This window comes from Budorcas taxicolor, chromosome 18 (genome assembly GCF_023091745.1).
Source record: "Budorcas taxicolor isolate Tak-1 chromosome 18, Takin1.1, whole genome shotgun sequence".
Classification (NCBI taxonomy): domain Eukaryota; kingdom Metazoa; phylum Chordata; class Mammalia; order Artiodactyla; family Bovidae; genus Budorcas; species Budorcas taxicolor.
The window spans coordinates 53974572-53992525 of record NC_068927.1 but is presented as its reverse complement, the minus strand read 5'-3'; the positions used below and the strand labels follow the sequence as shown (position 1 = coordinate 53992525).

The following is a 17954-nucleotide window of genomic DNA, read 5'->3' as shown; positions in this document are numbered from 1 at the left end:
CGACTTTAGTTGCCTCCAAGAAGGGGCACTAGTGACTAGGGGACCAAAGATTGGAGGAAATTCATTTTTCACTGCACGCCCTTTCTGAACCTTTTACTTTTTTTAATTGAAAACATATAAATTATAAAGTGAAAGAAAGAATGGGCCTTGCAGTTAAGTCAGGTCTGGAGTCAAACCCCAGCTCTGCCACTGGCTATCTGGGCCCCTTCACCTTTCTGAGCCTCAGTTTTCTCACCTACAAAATGGGGATAAATATAATGTATGTGAAGGTGCAGGCAGCAGGGTTCCAGGCCTAAATGAGACCCTCCGCTGTTCCCACACCTTGGTTTCCCCATCTAGGCAATGCAGTGGGGAGGGTCTGGTTAAGCTGCCCCAGCCCTAAGGTTTTCTCGGGTGATCCTCAGCCCCTCAAAATCTCCATGACCAAGCACAAGGGGTCAAGGGTCAGGTACCTGTGCCGAGGGCTGACATGAGGCCGGAGCCGCACCCTGCAGACGCCATCTGTGCAGTCTTTCCCCACGAGGCTGTGGGGATGAACTCGGTGAGGCCAGTCCTTCCACACCAGGCAGGCGGTCACCTCCACCTCCCGCAGCCCTCCACAGTCCCGGAGCTGCAGGAAGACGGGTGCTTTTGGGGTCCCATCGCAGACACCTGCACCCATCCAAGCCTCCTCTGGTACCTCGTCTCCCCCTCAACGATGGAAGTGTGTCAGTTGAAGACCTCTTTTAGATCCTAAACCCAAAGCTTCCAACCTGGGGACCTCATAACGTGAGAGTTGACCCACGGATGCACTGTCTTTGGCTGCTCGACTTAAAAAAAATGGATGCACACAAGGTCTCCAAGTGTGGTCCGCAGAGAGCAAGCTAATAGTGGGGAGACCTGGTAGACACCACCTTAACCAGGTCAGCAAGGTCAGCATCACCAATACGGGGGCAACGGAGCACAGGCATCCTCTGCTGGGATGAATCACAAGCTGGAATCAAGGTTGCCAGGAGAAACATCAACAACCTCAGACACACAGATGGTACCACTCTAACGTCAGAAAGTGAAGAGGAACTAAAGAGCCTCTTAATGAGGGTAAAAGAGGAGAGTGAAAAAGCTGGTTTAAAACTCAACATTCCAAAAACTAAGATCATGGCACCCAGTTCTATCACTTCATGGCAAATAGAAGGGGAAAAAGTAGGAAACAGTGACAGATTTTTATTTTCTTAGACTCCAAAATCACTGCGAATGGTGACTGTAGCCTTGAAATTAAAAGATGCTTGCTCTTTGGGAGGAAAGCTATGACGAACCTAGACAGTGTGTTAAAAAGCAAAGACATCACTTTGCCGACAAAGGTCCGTCTAGTCAAAGATGTTTCCAATAGTCATGTATGGATGTGAGAGCTGGACCGTAAAGAAGGCTCTCTTCTATGACAGCCCCTCCAGAAGTGCAACCCCAGAACCCAATCATGAGGAAATGTCAAACAAGCCCTAACTGCAGGCCATCCATTCAGACATATCTGTGTCATGAAAGACAATAAAAAGATGAGTGACGACTTCCCTGGTGGTCCAGTGGCTAAGACTCTGTGCTAACACAGTGGGCTTGGGTTTGATCCCTGGTTGGGGAACTAAATCCCACACACCACAACTAAAACCCAGAGCAGCAAAAAAAAAAAAAAGAAAGAAAGATAGGTGTCATATTAGAACAAAAAGAAAAAAAAATGTATTTTGATCGGCTGGTAGTTAAATAATGTATACATCTGTCAAAATCCTTAAAGCTACACACAATATTTGATCAAATACAACTCAATTTCCAAAAAAATAGAGGCGAGAGACTCCAGAGACACAACCAAATGCAACATAGGACCCTAGATTGAGGAGGGAGAAATCATTATAAGACACATTTTGAGGGACTTCCCTGTGGTTAAGAATCCACCTGCCAATGCAGGGGACATGGGTCCCCTGGTCCAGGAAGATCCTACATGCCTGGAGGAACTAAGCCCGGAGCAACTAAGCACCACTGAGCCAGTGCTCTAGAGCCGGTGAGCTGCAGCTACTGAGCTGGTGCATCACAGCTGCTGAAGCCCCCAAGCCTAGAACCAGTGCTCCACTACAAACGAAGCTGCCACAGGGAGGAGCCCCCGCACCACAATGAAGAGAAGCCCCCACTCACTGCAAATAGAGAAAGCCCGTGCAGAACAAAGACCCAGCATGGCCAAAAATCAATCAAGCAATAGATTAAAAAAAAAAAAAATTGGGGGGAACAATTTGGAAATTCCAGCATGGACTGTATATTAGATGATATTATGCGATATTATTGATTTTTTTCTAGGCATAGTAATGAGTGTCACAGCCATGCAGGAGCTTATTTTTAGAAGATGCCCCCTGAAGTATCTACAGGTGAAATAACATGATATTTACAACTCATCTGCAAATAGGTCTGCAAGAAAAACAACGTGCATATCTGTGTGTGTGTGAGCACTACGCATGTGTATGTATGTTTGCGTGCATGGAAAGAGGGTCAGATATAGCAAATTGAGGTAAAATTGAGGTCTACTGGTGAATACAGGTGAAGGGTACACAGGAGCTTGTTGTACTGTTTTGTAAATTTTTCTGGAGATTGCAACTGTTCTCATTCTAAATTCATCAAAATGTGTACATTAAGTGTGTATTTTTTTGTATCAGTTATACTGCAAAGAAAGAAACAAACAAGAAATCTACAAGAAAGATTTAAAAGATTTTTTTTCAAAATAAAAAGTTGGGGCGGGGTAGGGGAGGGAAGGACTGAGAATTTGGGATTAGTAGATGCAAATGAGTATATGTAGGATGGATAAACAACAGGGTCCTACTGGATAGCACAGGGAACTATATTCAATATCCTGTGATAAACCATAATGAAAAGAATATATGTATAAATATATACATATGTATATATAACTAAATCACTGATATATAGCAGAAATTAACATGATATTGTAAATCAACTATAATTCAATAAAATAATTTTTTTTTTTAAGTTGGGGAAGGGACTTCCCTGATATTCAGTGTTTAAGACTGCACTTTCACTGCAGAGGGCACAGGTTTGATCCCTGGTCAGGGAACTAAGGTCCCGACCAATGTGTAGCACGGCCAAAAAAAAAAAACAGAAGTTGGGGAAAATTTGGAGCCTACATTTAAAAGGTATGAGACATCATGCTCGTCTAGATTTGCAGGTTTTCCTTTTTAAAAAGGAAGTTATGACAACTGGGGCTGGAATTCTACTCTGCAGCTACATGGGGCAGCAGACAGATACCAGCCCCTTGAGGTGGGGCCCAGACCTACTTGGTTTTCCTGGGTCACTCGAAGGGCCCTGCTGGACAGAGAACCTCTAAAAAGTGTGATCTGAACATGTAAAGTGAAAAGTGAAAGTTGCTCAGTCGTGTCCAACTCTTTGCGACCCCACGGACTCTACAGTCCATGGAATTCTCCAGACCAGAATACTGGAGTGGGTAGCCTTTCCCTTCTCCAGGGGATCTTCCCAACCCAGGGATCAAATGCAGCTCTCCTGCATTGCAGGCAGATTCTTTACCAGCTGAGCCACCAGGGAAAGTGAACATGTAAAGCTGCTGCTGCTGCTACTGCTAAGTCGCTTCAGTCATGTCCGACTCTGTGCGACCCCATAGACGGAAGCCCACCAGGCTACCCTGTCCCTGGGATTCTCCAGGCAAGAACACTGGAGTGGGTTGCCATTTCCTGCTCCAATGCATGAAAGTGAAAAGTGAAAGTAAAGTTGCTCAGTCATGTCCGACTCTTAGCGACCCCTTGGACTGCAGCCTACCAGGCTCCTCCAGCCATGGGATTTTCCAGGCAAGAGTACTGGAGTGGGTTGCCATTGCCTTCTCCGACATGTAAAGCTAGTGCCAATAAAATACAATGAACAGGTGTGTCTCAGTGGGCGAGTACTGCCCTCTAGGGGGTGTTTGTGGTACTGGTGACAATTTTGGTGATGGAGACAGCAGGCCGGACACAGGGCCAGAGATGCTACCCCGCCTGCAATACCAGGACAGACCCGCACAAATCCTGTAAGACTTCTGAATATCCCGCCAGCATTCACATTGGTGACAAACCTGTTTGAAAAAGTCAGAAGCCAGAACCTCCTTCCGTTTCACATATGTAGCATTTTTTTCCCAGGTGCCACAATGGTAAAGAATCTGCCTGCCAATGCAGGAGATCCCTGAGTCGGGTAAACTCCTGGAATAGGAAATGCAACCTGCTCTAGTATTCTTGCCTGGAAAACTCCGTGGACAGAGGAGACTGGTGAGCAGCAGTCCATGGGGTCGCAAAGAGTTGGACATGACTGAGCGACTGAGCGCACACGCACACATTTTTTTCCCATAACTTTCAAATGCACTGAAGTGTCAAAAACTGCAATGGCTATGTCAATTGAGAGAGCGCTGGATTTCATTTAGACTGAGAATTATTCATCACTGTGGTGGCTTTTTCTTCCCTCGCTATGCAGCTTGTGGGAGCTTAGTTCCCTGACCAGCAATTGAACTGGTGCCCCTGCAGAGGAAGCATGCAGTCTTAACCACTGGACCATCAAGGAAGTGAGTCACTACCAGTTATGGGCTAAACTGCACACTTCCAAAATTCATATGTTGAAGCCCTAGCCCCAGGGAGACAAACCCTGTAAGTGCTGTGCTTAGTTGTGTCTGACTGTTTTGCGACCCCATGGACTGTAGCACGCCAGGCTCCTCTGTTCATGGGATTTCCCCCAGGCAAGAATATTGGAGTGGGTTGCCACTTTCTCCTCCAGGGGATCTTCCTGAGCCAGGGATTGAAACCTAGTCTCTTGCATCTCCTGCACTGGCAGGTGGATTCTTTACCACTAGCACCACCTGGGAAGCCTTATAGCCTTTAGAGAGGTGAGTAAGGGTAGGGGCTACCCTGATTTCTCAGACGATAAAGAATCTGCCTGCAATTCAGGAGACCTAAGTTGGATCCCTGGGTTGGGAAGATCCCCTGGAGGAGAAAATGGCTAGCCCACTCCAGTATTCTTGCCTGGAAAACCCCACGGACAGAGGAGCCCGACGGGCTACAGTCCACAGGGTCGCAGACATGACTGAGTGACTGACACTTTCATTTTCACTTAGGGTGGGGACTAATGCAACCTGCCTCTTGGCCTTCTGTTCTGAAGTGAAAGTTGCTCAGTTCTCTCCGACTCTTTGCAATCCTGTGGACTGTAGCCCGCCGGTCTCCTCTGTTCATGGAACTCCCTAGGCAATAATACTGGAGTGGGTTGCCATTCTACAAGAAGAGGCAATCAACCTGAATATTCATTGGAAGGACTGATGCTAAAGCTGAAACTCCAATACTTTGGCCACCTGATGCAAAGAACTGACTCATTGGAAAAGACCCTAATGCTGGGAAAGATTGAAGGCAGGAGGAGAAGGGGACAACAGAAGATGAGACGGTTGGATGGCATCACTGACTCAATGGACACGAGTTTGAGCAAACTCCAGAAGATGGTGAAGGACAAGGAAGCCTGGTGTGCTGCAATCCATGGGGTTGCAAACAGTCAGACACAACTGAGTGACTGAACAAGAAGAGGTAATTTGGATGCACAAAGAGACACCAGTGTGGACAAAAAGGAGAGACCAAGTGAGGAGAGAGAAGGCGGCCATCTGCAAGCCTAGGAGAGAGGCCTCAGAGGAAACCACCCCTTCCAATAGCTCAGTTTTGGCCTTCCAGCCTCCAGAATCATGAGACAATAAATTCCTGTGGTTCAAGGCACCCAGTCTGTGGGATTTTGTGAGGGCAGCCAGAGCTGAGTAATAAACCACCTTAACCACGGGATCCGATTCAGCATCAGCTACTAGGACAAACTGCCACCCCACGTGGCAGGATGTCAGACTCTAAGAGGACCACGGCCTCACCGTTGGGGTATTCCCGCCAAAATTAATAACCTGATTTAACCTGGAAACAGCGAATAAATCCAGAATGTGGGACATACTACAAAACACCTTCCCTGGTGGTCAAGTGGCCAAGATTCCGCACTTCCCAATGCAGGGGGCCCAGGTTCGATCCCCGGTCAGGGAACTAGATCCCACATGCTGCAACTAAAAATCCACGTGCCATAACTAAATCCCTCATGAGGCAACTAAAGAGCCTGCACACCGCAGTGAAGATCGAAGACTCCTCGAGCCACAACTAAGCTGTAGCGTAGCCAATAAACAACAACAACAAAAAATGACACCTTTTCTGTCCTGCATAAACGTCCCTGTCCCAAAACGCAAAGGCAACCTGAGGAACAAACCCCGTCACACCGAAGATGCCTGTCTTTGTTTCTTGAGGATTCTGGAGGCTGGAAGTCCAAGATCAAGGTGCCGGCACAGCTGGGTTCTGGCGAGGGCCTCTTTTGGGCGCAGGCTCTGTCTCCGTGTCCTCAGATGGGGGAAGGTGGAGGGCGCTCTCTGGGACCTCATCTGTAAGGTCACTGATCTCAAAGGCCTCACCTCCTACTCCCATCACCTTCAGAGTTGCCAGTGTTCGGTCATGTCTGACTCTTTGGGACCCCATGGACTGCAGCCCACCACGCTCCTCTGTCCATGGGATTTTCCCAGGCATGAATACTGGAGTGGGTTGCCATTTCCTCCTCCAACTTTTGGAGTTAGGGTTTGAATGTATGAACAGAGAGGGAACACAAATATTTAGACCTGGCAACTAAAGGCACGACTGGACTAGACTGGATATTAAACAAGTGGACCAAAAGGAAAAAAAGTATAAAGGATATCTGGGGCCAGTGGGATCAACAGACTATGGACTTAACCTTAGAAGATATTGCTGCATGAATATTACGTTTCTAGTATGTGATAAGAGTGTTGTCATGATACAGATCCTACCTTGCAAAAAAAAGGTCATGGCTTTTGAGAGATACAGGCAGAAACATTTTGAGTAAAGTATCATACCTCCAACTCACTTTCAAATCGCCCTCTATAAATGTCTATATAAAGAGAGAGGCAAGGGTGGGGTGAGAGGAAGGCTCAAGAGGGAGGGGATATAGTTATGACTGATTCACATTGTTGTACAGCAAAAACCAACATAACATTGTAAAGCAATTATCCTCCAATTAAATAACAAGAGAAGCATTGATGGAGAGGAGACGGAAACATCTCACACGAGGAAGCTGGCACCAGGACAGGGGTCAGAACAGGCATCCCTGAGGTGGGCTGAGGCCTCACAGGTAAATAGGGGGTGACTGACTCTGCCAAAGCCTTTGGCTGTGTGGGTCACAACAAACTGTGAAAAATTCTTAAAGAGATGGGAATACCAGACCACTTGACCTGCCTCCTGAGAAATCTGTATGCAGGTCAAGAAGTTAGAACTGGACATGGAACAACAGACTGGTTCCAGATCGGGAAAGGAGTATGTCAAAGCTGTATATTGTCACCCTGCTTATTTAATTTATATGCAGAGTACATCATGAGAACTGCTGGACTGGATGAAGCACAAGCTGGAATTAAGATTGCCAGGAGAAATATCAATAACCTCAGATACGCAGATGACACCACATTTATGGCAGAAAGTGAAGAACTAAGCCTCTTGATCAAAGTGAAAGAGGAGAGTGAAAAAGTTAGCTTAAAACTCAACATTCAGAAGACTAAGATCATGGCACCTGGTCCCATCACTTCATGGCAAATAGATGGGGAAACAGTGAGAGACTATTTTTGGGGGGCTCCTAAATCACTGCAGATGGGGACTGTAGCCATGAAATTAAAAGACGCTTGCTCCTTGGAAGGAAAGTTATGACCAACCTAGACAGCATATTAAAAAGTGGAGACGTTACTTTGCCAACAAAGGTCCGTCTAGTCAAAGCTATGGTTTTTCTGGTAGTCATGTATGGATGTGAGAATTGGACTATAAAGAATGCTTTTGAACTGTGGTGCTGGAGAAGATTCTTAAGAGTCCCTTGGATTGCAAGGAGATCCAACCAGTCCATCCTAAAGGAAATCAATCCTGAATATTCATTGGAAGGACTGATGCTAAAGCTGAAACTCCAATACTTTGGCCACCTAATGTGAAGAACTGACTCACTGGAAAAGACCCTGATGCTGGGAAAGATTGAAGGCAGGAGGAGAAGGGGACAACAGAAGATGAGATGGTTGGATGGCATCACCAACTCAATGGACACGAGTTTGAGTAAACTCTATGAGTTAGTGATGGACAGGGAGGCCTGGCATGCTGCAGTCCATGGGGTTGCAAGGAGTCAGACACGACTGAGCGACTGAACTGAACTGAACGGAAGGCTGCAGGTGGAAAGCACTTCAGCAGGAGGAACAGCAGTAGCGAAGCCCTGATGGCTGGATGGTGGGGAGTGAGGGGGCTGGGTGGGAGTGGGCAGCAGAAGCTGGACCAGGAAAGGTCTTAGAGGGCCTTCCCTGGTGGTCCAGTGACTAAGATTCCACGCTCCCAATGCAGGAGGCCTGGGTTCCATCCCTGGTCAAGGAACTAGATCCGACATGCCACAACTAAGATGGAAGATCCCACTTGCTGCAACTAAGACCCAGCACAGTTAAATAAATAGATAAATCTTTTTTTTTTTTTAAAGAAATAAGCAAAGGTCTTCAGAGGCCCTGGGGAGGATCCTCCCCAGGAGGATCTTGGGCCTCCTCCTGAGGGCACTCCGGAGACAAAGGAGGATTCTAAGCAGGGGAGAGGAGCAGATGTGTAATTTACCAGCACCTCTCTGGCTGCCTCAGTGAAGCGGGGAAGGAAATCTGGGAGGGGACTGAGAGCTGGTCACCAGGGAGGAAGCTGGAGGTCAGGGAGCAGCTGGGCCTGGATCCGGCCCTAGTGGGATGGTGAGGACACAATTCAGGGTCCACGGACACTTGGGCAAAGATCCAGAAATACAACAAGGCTCCGTATCGGAGAGGCATGAGGCACCGGGCCTCTCAGACATCACTGGGAGAAGACAGTCATGGGTGCAAGCCCTGAGGAGAGCAACTTGGCAATGGCTGTCAAGTTGCCTTTGATGGGCAATCCCGCTTCCAGAAGTTTGGGGATCTAATTTTACTTTTTTTTCCCCATGCCACACAGTTTGCAGAATCCTAGTTCCCCAATGAGGGATTGAGCCTCAGGCCCTCAGGTATGAAAGCAGAGCCCTAACCCCTGGACCACCAGAGAAGTCCCTGTTACACGTTTTGTAGAGAAGGCACAGAGGGACTGAGTAACCTGCCCGAGGCAGCAGAGCTAGCAGCTGGTGGAAGCAGGATTCGAACTCACGCACTCTGATTCTTAGCATGAACCAAGAGGCTACACAGCCTTTACAGCAATAATGATTGTGATCAATACTGTCATATTGCCAGGAAGAAGGTCTTTCTTTGAAAACTCTTTAAATTTAATGCCAAGTAACAGTGGTATCTGGAGAAGGAAATGGCAACCCACTCCAGTATTCTTGCCTGGAGAATTCCATGGACAGAGGAGCCTGGCGGGCTACAGTCCATGGGGTTGCAGAATTGGACATGACACACACCCATGCAACGGTGGTATCATCCACCCCGGCAGTAGCAACAACAATAATAACCACCGTAGGGACGTCTCCCTTGGCGCAGTGGCTAAGAATCTGCCTGCCAGTGCAGGGGACAGGGGTTCAGTCTCTGGTCCGGAAAGATTCCACATGCTGTGGAGCAACTGAGTCCGAGGGCCTAGAGCCCCTGCTCTGCAACAAGAGGCCACCGCAATGAGAAGCCCGCACCACAGCTAGAGAGTAGCCCCCACGCTCGGCAACTAGGGAAAGCCCACAGCAAGGAAGACCCAGTGCAGCCAAAAATAAATAAATAGATGAAATTCAAAAACCAATCATCATCATCATCATAAAAACGCACGAATAAAGAAATTCGCGTGTGTGACTCCTGGGGGCAAGAGAATCGCAGTCCCCACCCCACCCCCCCGCCTCCCCCTATTCCCGGTGCCCAGCCCCCTCTGCCTACCTCGATGGCGGGCAGCGTCTTGCTGGCTTCGGTGCTGCTCTCTCCGAGGATGCTGCCGGCCGAGCGGCCCTCGCACTCATAGCGGAAGCGCATGCCGCGCTGCTTGGGCTGCTCGGTGATGACCAGGTGCGGCCGCGGCCCGGCGCCCGCGGCCGGGGGCACCAGCCGGCCCAGGGTGCAGCCCCAGGGCGGCGGCGTGGCCGGGGGCGGGGGGGGCCGCGGGGCCCAGGGTGACGGTGCTCAGGGAGGCCGCCCCGCGAGATACCAGGCGTGGCAGCCCCTCGCCCGGGCCGGGCTGCGCCCCCTCCAAGCCGAAGCCATTCTCCTTGATGTACTCGTCGATGATCTCTGCGGGAGAAGCCGAAACTGGGGGTGACGCTGATTGTTAAAAGGCTTGTTAAATCCCCTGACTTTTGCCACCCTCTCCATGTCCCGTCCACTCGTTTCTTCAAGACAGATTTCTTGTGGGTTTCACACACACAGAGTAGGGGCTTCAGCTCTGAACACACAAAAAAGCCCCTGCCTTCCTTCTTGCAAATAGACCCCCAGCATGCCCAGTTCTTAAGGCCCTGAGGGTGGGCCTGGTTTCTCCTTCTCCTGCACCCTCACGTCCACTCGCCTCCAAAACAGCTCCTGCACCCACGCCTCGATCACCTCTCACCTGGATCAAGGTAAGACCAGGTCACAGGCACCCCTGCCTCCATCTTGCCCCATTTAATAACAACAAGAATAACAGCTACTCTGCCGAAGCTTCATCTCAGAAAGGAGCATCACCGTCCAGTGATCAAGCTGGAAGGATGCCAAGTTTGTCAGTGGCTCAGGATCCCACATCCCCTAGGTCCAATCCATGAACTTTTCCTGCGTGTGTGTGCATGCTAAGTCGCTTCAGTCACGCCTGACTCTTTGCGACCCTATGGACTGTAGCCCGCCAGGCTCCTCTGTCCTTGGGATTTCCCAGGCAAGAATACTGGTGTGGGTTGACACTTTCTCCTCCAGGGGATCTTCCTGAGCCAGGGATCGAACCCGCGTCTCTTGCATCTCCTACATTGGCAGGAGGATTCTTTACTACTAGCACCACCTGGAACTCTCTCTCTCTCCTCTCCCTCGAATACACATGTATAGTCCCACCACTTCTCCCACCCGCGCTGCCTCCTCCCTGGGCCACCCTCCATCCTTTCCCATCTGATCACTGCTCCTGGTCCCCACCTCCCCTCTTCCAGTCTACCCACCACACACAGCCAGAGGGATCTGATATCAGACCCTGTCCTCGTGTGCACAGAAACCTCCAGTGGCTCCCATCTCCCTACGAGTCAGTCAACACCTTCCCCATAGAAAACTCCCCCCAGACTCCATTCATCTCAGGAAAGTAAGACAAAACCCACACCCCTGGCCTTGGCCACAGAATCCTGGCTGTCCTGGGCCTCTTGCCTCCCACCACCCCCTCTCACCACATTCTGGTCTCTTTTCTGTTGCACCTACCAAGCCCGGCCCTCTTCAGGGTGTTGTACTGGTTCCTCCATCTGCCTGGTCCCCCTATTTGAAGCATTCAGGCTCCTTCTCATCCAATCTCAGTTCACCTCTTCAGAAAGGCCTGATCTAATGTATTTTCCCCAGGCCCCTTCCTGTTTATTTCCTTCACAAGCCTTAGCCCGATCTAACATTATTTTGTTCTTTATTCCTTTTCCTTTGGTCTCTGCCACTAGAGTATCAGCTCCAAGAGGGCAGAGGCTTCGGTTCAGGGCCAAATTCACAGCATGTGCTCCATACGGTGCCCTCAAGGAATGAACAACAGCTGTAGTAATAGTAACTAATATTAAAGGCAGCTGGCATATGCTGAATTTTCACAAGTGCTGCTAAGTACCCTGGGAGCACATGACTGTTAAAATCCCCCAGCAGTCCCAGAAGTCACACCGTGACCTCCTCGCCAACAAGGAAGGTCAAGATCCCCCTCTGTGAGCACTTGGGACTCTTAAGCTTCCCCACCCAGACCACCCTGTGATACTTACCCAATTCATCTGTGGAAGGAAGAGAAAGAGAAAGGTAAGAAAGGTGAGGTCCAGAAAGTAGTCAAGACTTTCATGTTTTAAGACAGACCCCCCTCAACCCCCTCCCCTCCTGGTACCCTTCCCTCTTCCTCCATCCTGAGAAATCCTGGGATGTTAATCCCCAACCCCCATCTCTCGCTCCTGGCCTACTTTCCCTTCAGCTCCCGATGTTGGGGTCCTAGGGTTAGGCTACCCTCAAATGCCTCCCCTCAGAACATTTAGACCAGGGATTATGAAACGTTGTTGAAAATCTGATGAAAAGCCAAGGGTTTTATCACCAGGGGGGAAAAAAAGGGGACACCTAAGATTCTAAACAAGGGAAATCCCTGGAGGTTTGGTCATTAGAACTCTGTGCTTTCACTACCAAGGGTCCAGGTTCGATCCTTGGTTGGGGAATTAAGATCTCACAAGTTCTATAGCTCAGCAAAAACAAAAAAAAGATTCTGAACAAAATGTGAGGTTGTACCCCTCCCTAAAGCCCACCCAAGACCCCAAGATATCACTTGTAGGTGTCTGAAGCCCCAGGGAGGCTGATCCTCCACCCCCAAGCAACCACCTGCTCTGCATCCCATGCTGGTCCCCAGCAGTGCCCACCCGGGATCCAGGATTCACCTCTACTTCCTAAGGAGGGAATAACAGCAATGCTGAGGAAGCCCCTTATCACCTCCTCAGGAAAGCCCAGCCCTGGAAGGGACCATGGAGGATCGAAACCAACCTCCCACCATTCCACAGACGTAGAACAACGGGAGGCCCCGAGGGAGCAAGCAAGCCTGGAGGGTCACACAGCCAGGGAGGGCAGGCGGGGTCCAGGTGCCCCATCCATGGTTGCCTGCGCTGGCGACTGGTGGCTGGATTATCACCGAGCTGCTCAGCTGCCAGATCTGTCCTCCTCCTCCACTCTCCGGGAGTGGCTCCTGGCAGCCAGACCTTTGCTCCTTGGAAAGCAAGCAGTCTTCCTACACTTCTTATCTCATGTGATCTGTGAAGTCAGCAGGGTGAGGAAGACACCCCCACTTGGTAGATGGGGACACTGAGGCTGGGAGAGAGGAGGGGACATGCTGTCGCTCAGTGGCAGGGCCAACGTCAAGTCACTTCAACTTGGAAACACCTTCTTAGGCGTCCGTGCTGTATGACCTGGGGCCCCAAAGATGACTTAGCCTGTGTCCAAGCTCTCAAGGAACTCCCAGGCTGCGGGGGAAACTGAGGCCCGGGCAACTTTGACTGAAGCTCTGGACTGCTTCAGTTCAAATCCTGGCTCTATTCCTTGCTATGTGTTAATGTGACCTTGAGCCCATTACTTAACTTTTTTTTTTTTAGTTTAGAATTTGGGATGTTTTAGTTGTGGCATGTGAACTCTTAGTTGTGGCATGTAGGATCTAGATCTGATTCCCTGACCAGGAGTGGAACCTGGACCCCCTGTACTGAGAGTGCAGAGTCTTAGCCACTGACCACCAGCGAAGTGAAAGTCACTCAGTTGTGTCCGACTCTTTGTGACCCCATGGACTATGCAGTCCATGGGACTCTCTAGGCCAGAACACTGGAGTGGGTAGCCGTTTCCTTCTCCAGGGGAAGTCCCTTAACCTCTTCTTATGCCTTGGTTTCTTCATCTATAAAATGGACATAATACTAATGCCCCTCTTGTGGGGCCGTTGTGAAAATTAAATGAGCTGATACACAGGAAGCACTCAGAACTGCCATAATAGTAGGTGATACATAAATGCTGGCTAGTGTTGGGTAAGATGTCAGAGACATTATTTTATGAATTTGGGGAAATTGCTTCTGCTCTCTAGGCCTCAGTTTGTCTGTCTATAAAACGGGGAGGTTGGAAGACATCATATCAGAATATCAGGTGTGGAGTCACACAAATGTCAGTTTGAACCCCAGCTGTCACTTGCTGGCTGTGTTGCCTTGGGCAAGTCGCCTAACTTCTCTTGAGCCTCCTTCTCTATAAAATGAGCTCTGATATATCTCAGGCATTAGCATGAGGATTTAGATGCACACTGGGAAATTGCTTAGTATAGAATCTGAACACTTCAGGCCCTTCATAAAGTTTAGTTATTAGTTTTTTTAAATTATTATTATCTAAAATCCTCTTTCAGTCAGGAAATGTTAGGGATTTCTCCTTATTCAGGGTCTGCTCAAATACCAACCTACACCCCCCTCCTCCACCTCCTACACAAACTTGCCACCATTCAGGGGCAGCCACTTAAGCACACTTGAGCAACTGTCTTTCTCACTACTTGCCTCAGGGCCTTTGCACAGGCTAATCGCTGCCAGAATGCCCTTCCTTCAGTTCTTTGTATGCCTCCTTCTCCACTTTCAGTTCCCCATTCAAATGTCACCTCCTAGATAGGTCTTCCCTGACTCCTTTATCCAAGGTAACCCCCAGAACCCCAACTCCAGTCACTCATAGTTAGGTGCCTTGGTTTTATCATTTTCATGACACTTGTTAGGATTTGACATGACCTTATATTACAGTGATTCGTATCAGTCTCCTGTAGACTGTGAGCACCAGAGAGGAGGAAACACGTCTGCCCCTCCCCACTATACCCAGGGCCCAGTATGTGTCTGGTCCATCAAAATGAGGGAAAATTTCCCTCCATCTCAGTTCTCCCATCCCCACCTTGCTATTTAGGTGTCACTGATCCCAAGATTTGTTTATAGCCTTTATCACATTTTACAATCCTACAGTTAACTCATTGTGTACCTAGCTGCCTCCACGGAGCACTATGAGGGCACAGCCAGGGTTGTCTCAGTTACTGCTGAGTCCTCAGCACTGCCCAGCACAGGGCCAGGTAAGGAATAGGCACTCAATATTTGTTGAATGGATTATGGCAAAAATTACTCTTAATTGAAACCAAAGATCTAGGTCTTGGGTCAGAAAAATCTCAGCCTTGTTCCTGCCCAGAAGCAGTGCTTGGGAGGACCTGTTTCCAGTGCAGCTCCCACCTTTCAGAATCTCCCACTCAGAGCTCTGTTAGAGAACCCACAGGCCTCCTCCACAGCCATGCCAGCACTCCTGGGGTCCATCCCAAGATTCTACCTCCAGAGAGAGGTTCAGACCCAGCCCTCAGGGGCCTCGGATTCAATTCCTGACCTGCAAATCCCAGCAGATTTATGAGAAAGGCTGTCATCCTTTGGCCATGGTTCTGTATTTCCTTGGTCAGCGCTGTATATTGGGTGTTTTGTTGTTGTTGTTGCATGACACGTGGGATCTTAGTTGCTCAACCAAGGATCGAACCCATGCCCCCTGCAGTGGAAGCGTGGAGTCTCAACCACTGTACCGCCAGGGAAGTCCCATGAATTTTGGATGGCACCGAATGAGGGGCAGTATAGACTAGTGGTTCTGAGTATCTCTTGAGAACTTGCTAGAAATGCACATTTCCAGAGCTCATCCTGGACCCACTGAATCAAATTCTGGGGGTGGAGCCCAAAGATTTGTTTTTAACAGCTCTCTTGGTGATCCTTAAATGTGTGCCAGATATTGCTTTAATACTGTCATTGTTTTAATACTGGTACTGTTTAGCTGTATCAGCTCATTGACTCATCTTGGTCCCGCTAAAAGGGAGGCATTGATATTATGCCCATTTTACAGATGAGAACAACTGAGGCCCAGAGAGGGGAAATGACACAGTGAAGGGGTGGTGGCACCAGTATATAATTATTACCCTCTGCACTATGATAGTGAATCTCTAAAGAGGACTCTTAGAAAGCGAGTAAGTTATACTTGCCCAGCTCCTTATCACCTGGGAGGTAGGGCATCTGGGGACCCCCTTCTCAACCGGCAGGGAGGGACACAGGCTGAGGAAAGCTGAGGTGGACCTCTGCAAAACCCCCCAGACAGAGGCGTGCACAATGCCACCTCCATAGGATTCCCTCTGCCCTGTCCTGAGAGTGCAGACGGGCAGCAACTGTAGAGGGCTGCTCACCCGTGGTCCTGGAAACGGCGAGAGAGAGCGAGGAGAGGTCAGCGGACCCTGCAGGGAAGGAAGCATGTTTCAGGAGATGATGAAGATGCGGCGGGAAAACCAGAGAATCTTCCAAGCTCCACCCCGTTCCTCTTCTGGCACCGCCTCTTTGGGTCAGGCCCCTCACTCTTGGCTTGCTTGGTCTGGCCTTACTTCCTTAACTCATGGACAGGTTCTCTACTTTCTCTGTTACCCCACCCTTCGTCACACTCAGACCCTGCTCCTTCTCTCCGTTAAGAAGGCTGAGAAGGGCCTGGAGGAGCCCTTATCAACCTCAGTTAGAAAAGCCCCACCCCCTCCCTTATTTCAGGGTCAGACCCTACCCTTCACTTTTCCAGTGTCAAGCCAGTCCTCTTCTGCCTCTCAGACCCTGCCACTTCTCTCCTGAGGCGAGCCCCACCTCCTCTTTCTTCTCTGAGTCAGACCCCGCCCTCTTTTTTTCAGAACAGGCCCTCCCCCTTCTCTCTCTGCCAGAGTCAGGCCCTGCCCCTTCTCCCTATCCGAGTCTGTCCCGCCCCCTTATCACCGTAAGCCCCGCCTCTTAGTCTGAGTAGGCGAAAGCTTGCTTCCTTCTTTATGTTAGGCCCCGCCCCCTATCGTATTAATCTCAGACCCCGCCCCCTTCTGGGAGCCAGGCCCCTCCTTTTTCTCCCTCTCTGCGTCTGGCCACGCCCAATCCCTCAGGAACGGCTTCCGCTCCTCCTTCTCCGAGTCAGGCCCCGCCCCTCCCCTCTGTCGTCGGGTCCCGCCCCCTTCTTTGCCTCAGGGTCAGGCCCCGCCCCCTTCTCACTCTATAGTGGGACGCCTCTCTCTTACCTTGGACCGGACCCGGTCACCATCCTCTGCCTCCTTCCTTCCCTTTGATATAGTGTCCACAAACCCTCACACTCTCCCCGCAAAACCCCTGGACTCCTGTAGGAACTCCCAGACTACTCCGGGACCCCCAGAACTCCCGCGTCTCCAGTCCTGCCCCAGACTCCTCTCCTGATCCCTGGCCCCGCTTACCCAAGGGCCCGAGCTCCGGCGCAGCGGACGATCTGGCGACGCGGCGACTCGGCATGGCCCAACCAGTGGGGACTGACGGCCCGGAGGCCAGCCCAGACCAAAACACACACACGAGGGCGGGCAGAGCGGCCAGGTGGCACGGTCTGGCGGACGATCGCGGGTCGGGAGAGCGGCGCAGGGGCTGGGGCCTCAGGCCGGGCTGGACGCGCGGCGCCCGGGGCTGCGGGGGGCGCCGGGCCGGGCCGGGCGGGCGGCGGGCGGGGGCGGGGCGGCGGAATTCCCCGGCGCCGCCGGCCTGCGCGTTCATTGGCCCGAACCCCGTCGTTACGTCACGCCAGGGGAACGGGAAAACCCCCACGCGTCACGTGGCTTCGGGGGCGGTGCCGGCCGGGAAGAGGAGGCTGGGCGCACCGGAGGGGCCCCGACTAGCGACGATTCCCATTTCCCAGGCCGAGACCACTGAGTACACTTGGAGCCACTACCTAACCTACCCATGTAGCAAATTAGGAAACTGTGGCCTGCCTTCCCAAGTCTGCCAACTGGCCTTGACCTGTTTGGCTGGAAGGGAAGCTTCAGGATCAGGTTACCAGAGCTCCATAGCTGCTCTGATGATAAACTTTTCGAAACTTCCATGGTCTCTCTACACCTCAGTTCCTTCACCTGAGTCAATCGTTGAAGATACTTAAACATTTAAAGCTAGGGTGTCAACTCTAGGATTTGTCTGTTTTGTTCCTTGCTGTATACCCAGCACCTAGAACAGCACCTGTAGGTGCCCAATAATGTTTACTGAATGAATGGATGGATGTTTTCATTCCTCCCCACAGCTCCCTTAGGTTTTCTAACAGCCCACAACACTTTCAGCTCAAAGGCTCAATAACTGGGAAAGATAACAGCAGAGACCCCAGGGTACACGAGTTGAGTGCCTGATCCCTGGGCTTACCTGGGGCCCTCACCAATGCCTCACACGTTGCACCAGCATCAGAG

At 50.4% G+C, this 17954-nt stretch overlaps 1 protein-coding gene across 1 annotated transcript in view; it reads right to left on the bottom strand.

Annotated features, from left to right (window-relative positions):
• Window positions 1-17137, bottom strand: part of RELB (RELB proto-oncogene, NF-kB subunit) — a 28414-nt gene extending 11277 nt beyond the window's left edge. The window contains 6 exon segments of the mRNA XM_052656161.1: window positions 453-610; window positions 9953-10165; window positions 10167-10300; window positions 11959-11967; window positions 15927-15974; window positions 16971-17137. Of these exon segments, the coding sequence (XP_052512121.1) occupies window positions 453-610; window positions 9953-10165; window positions 10167-10300; window positions 11959-11967; window positions 15927-15974; window positions 16971-17025 (617 nt within the window). The 5' untranslated portion in view covers window positions 17026-17137.
• Window positions 17138-17954: the final 817 nt, after the last annotated feature.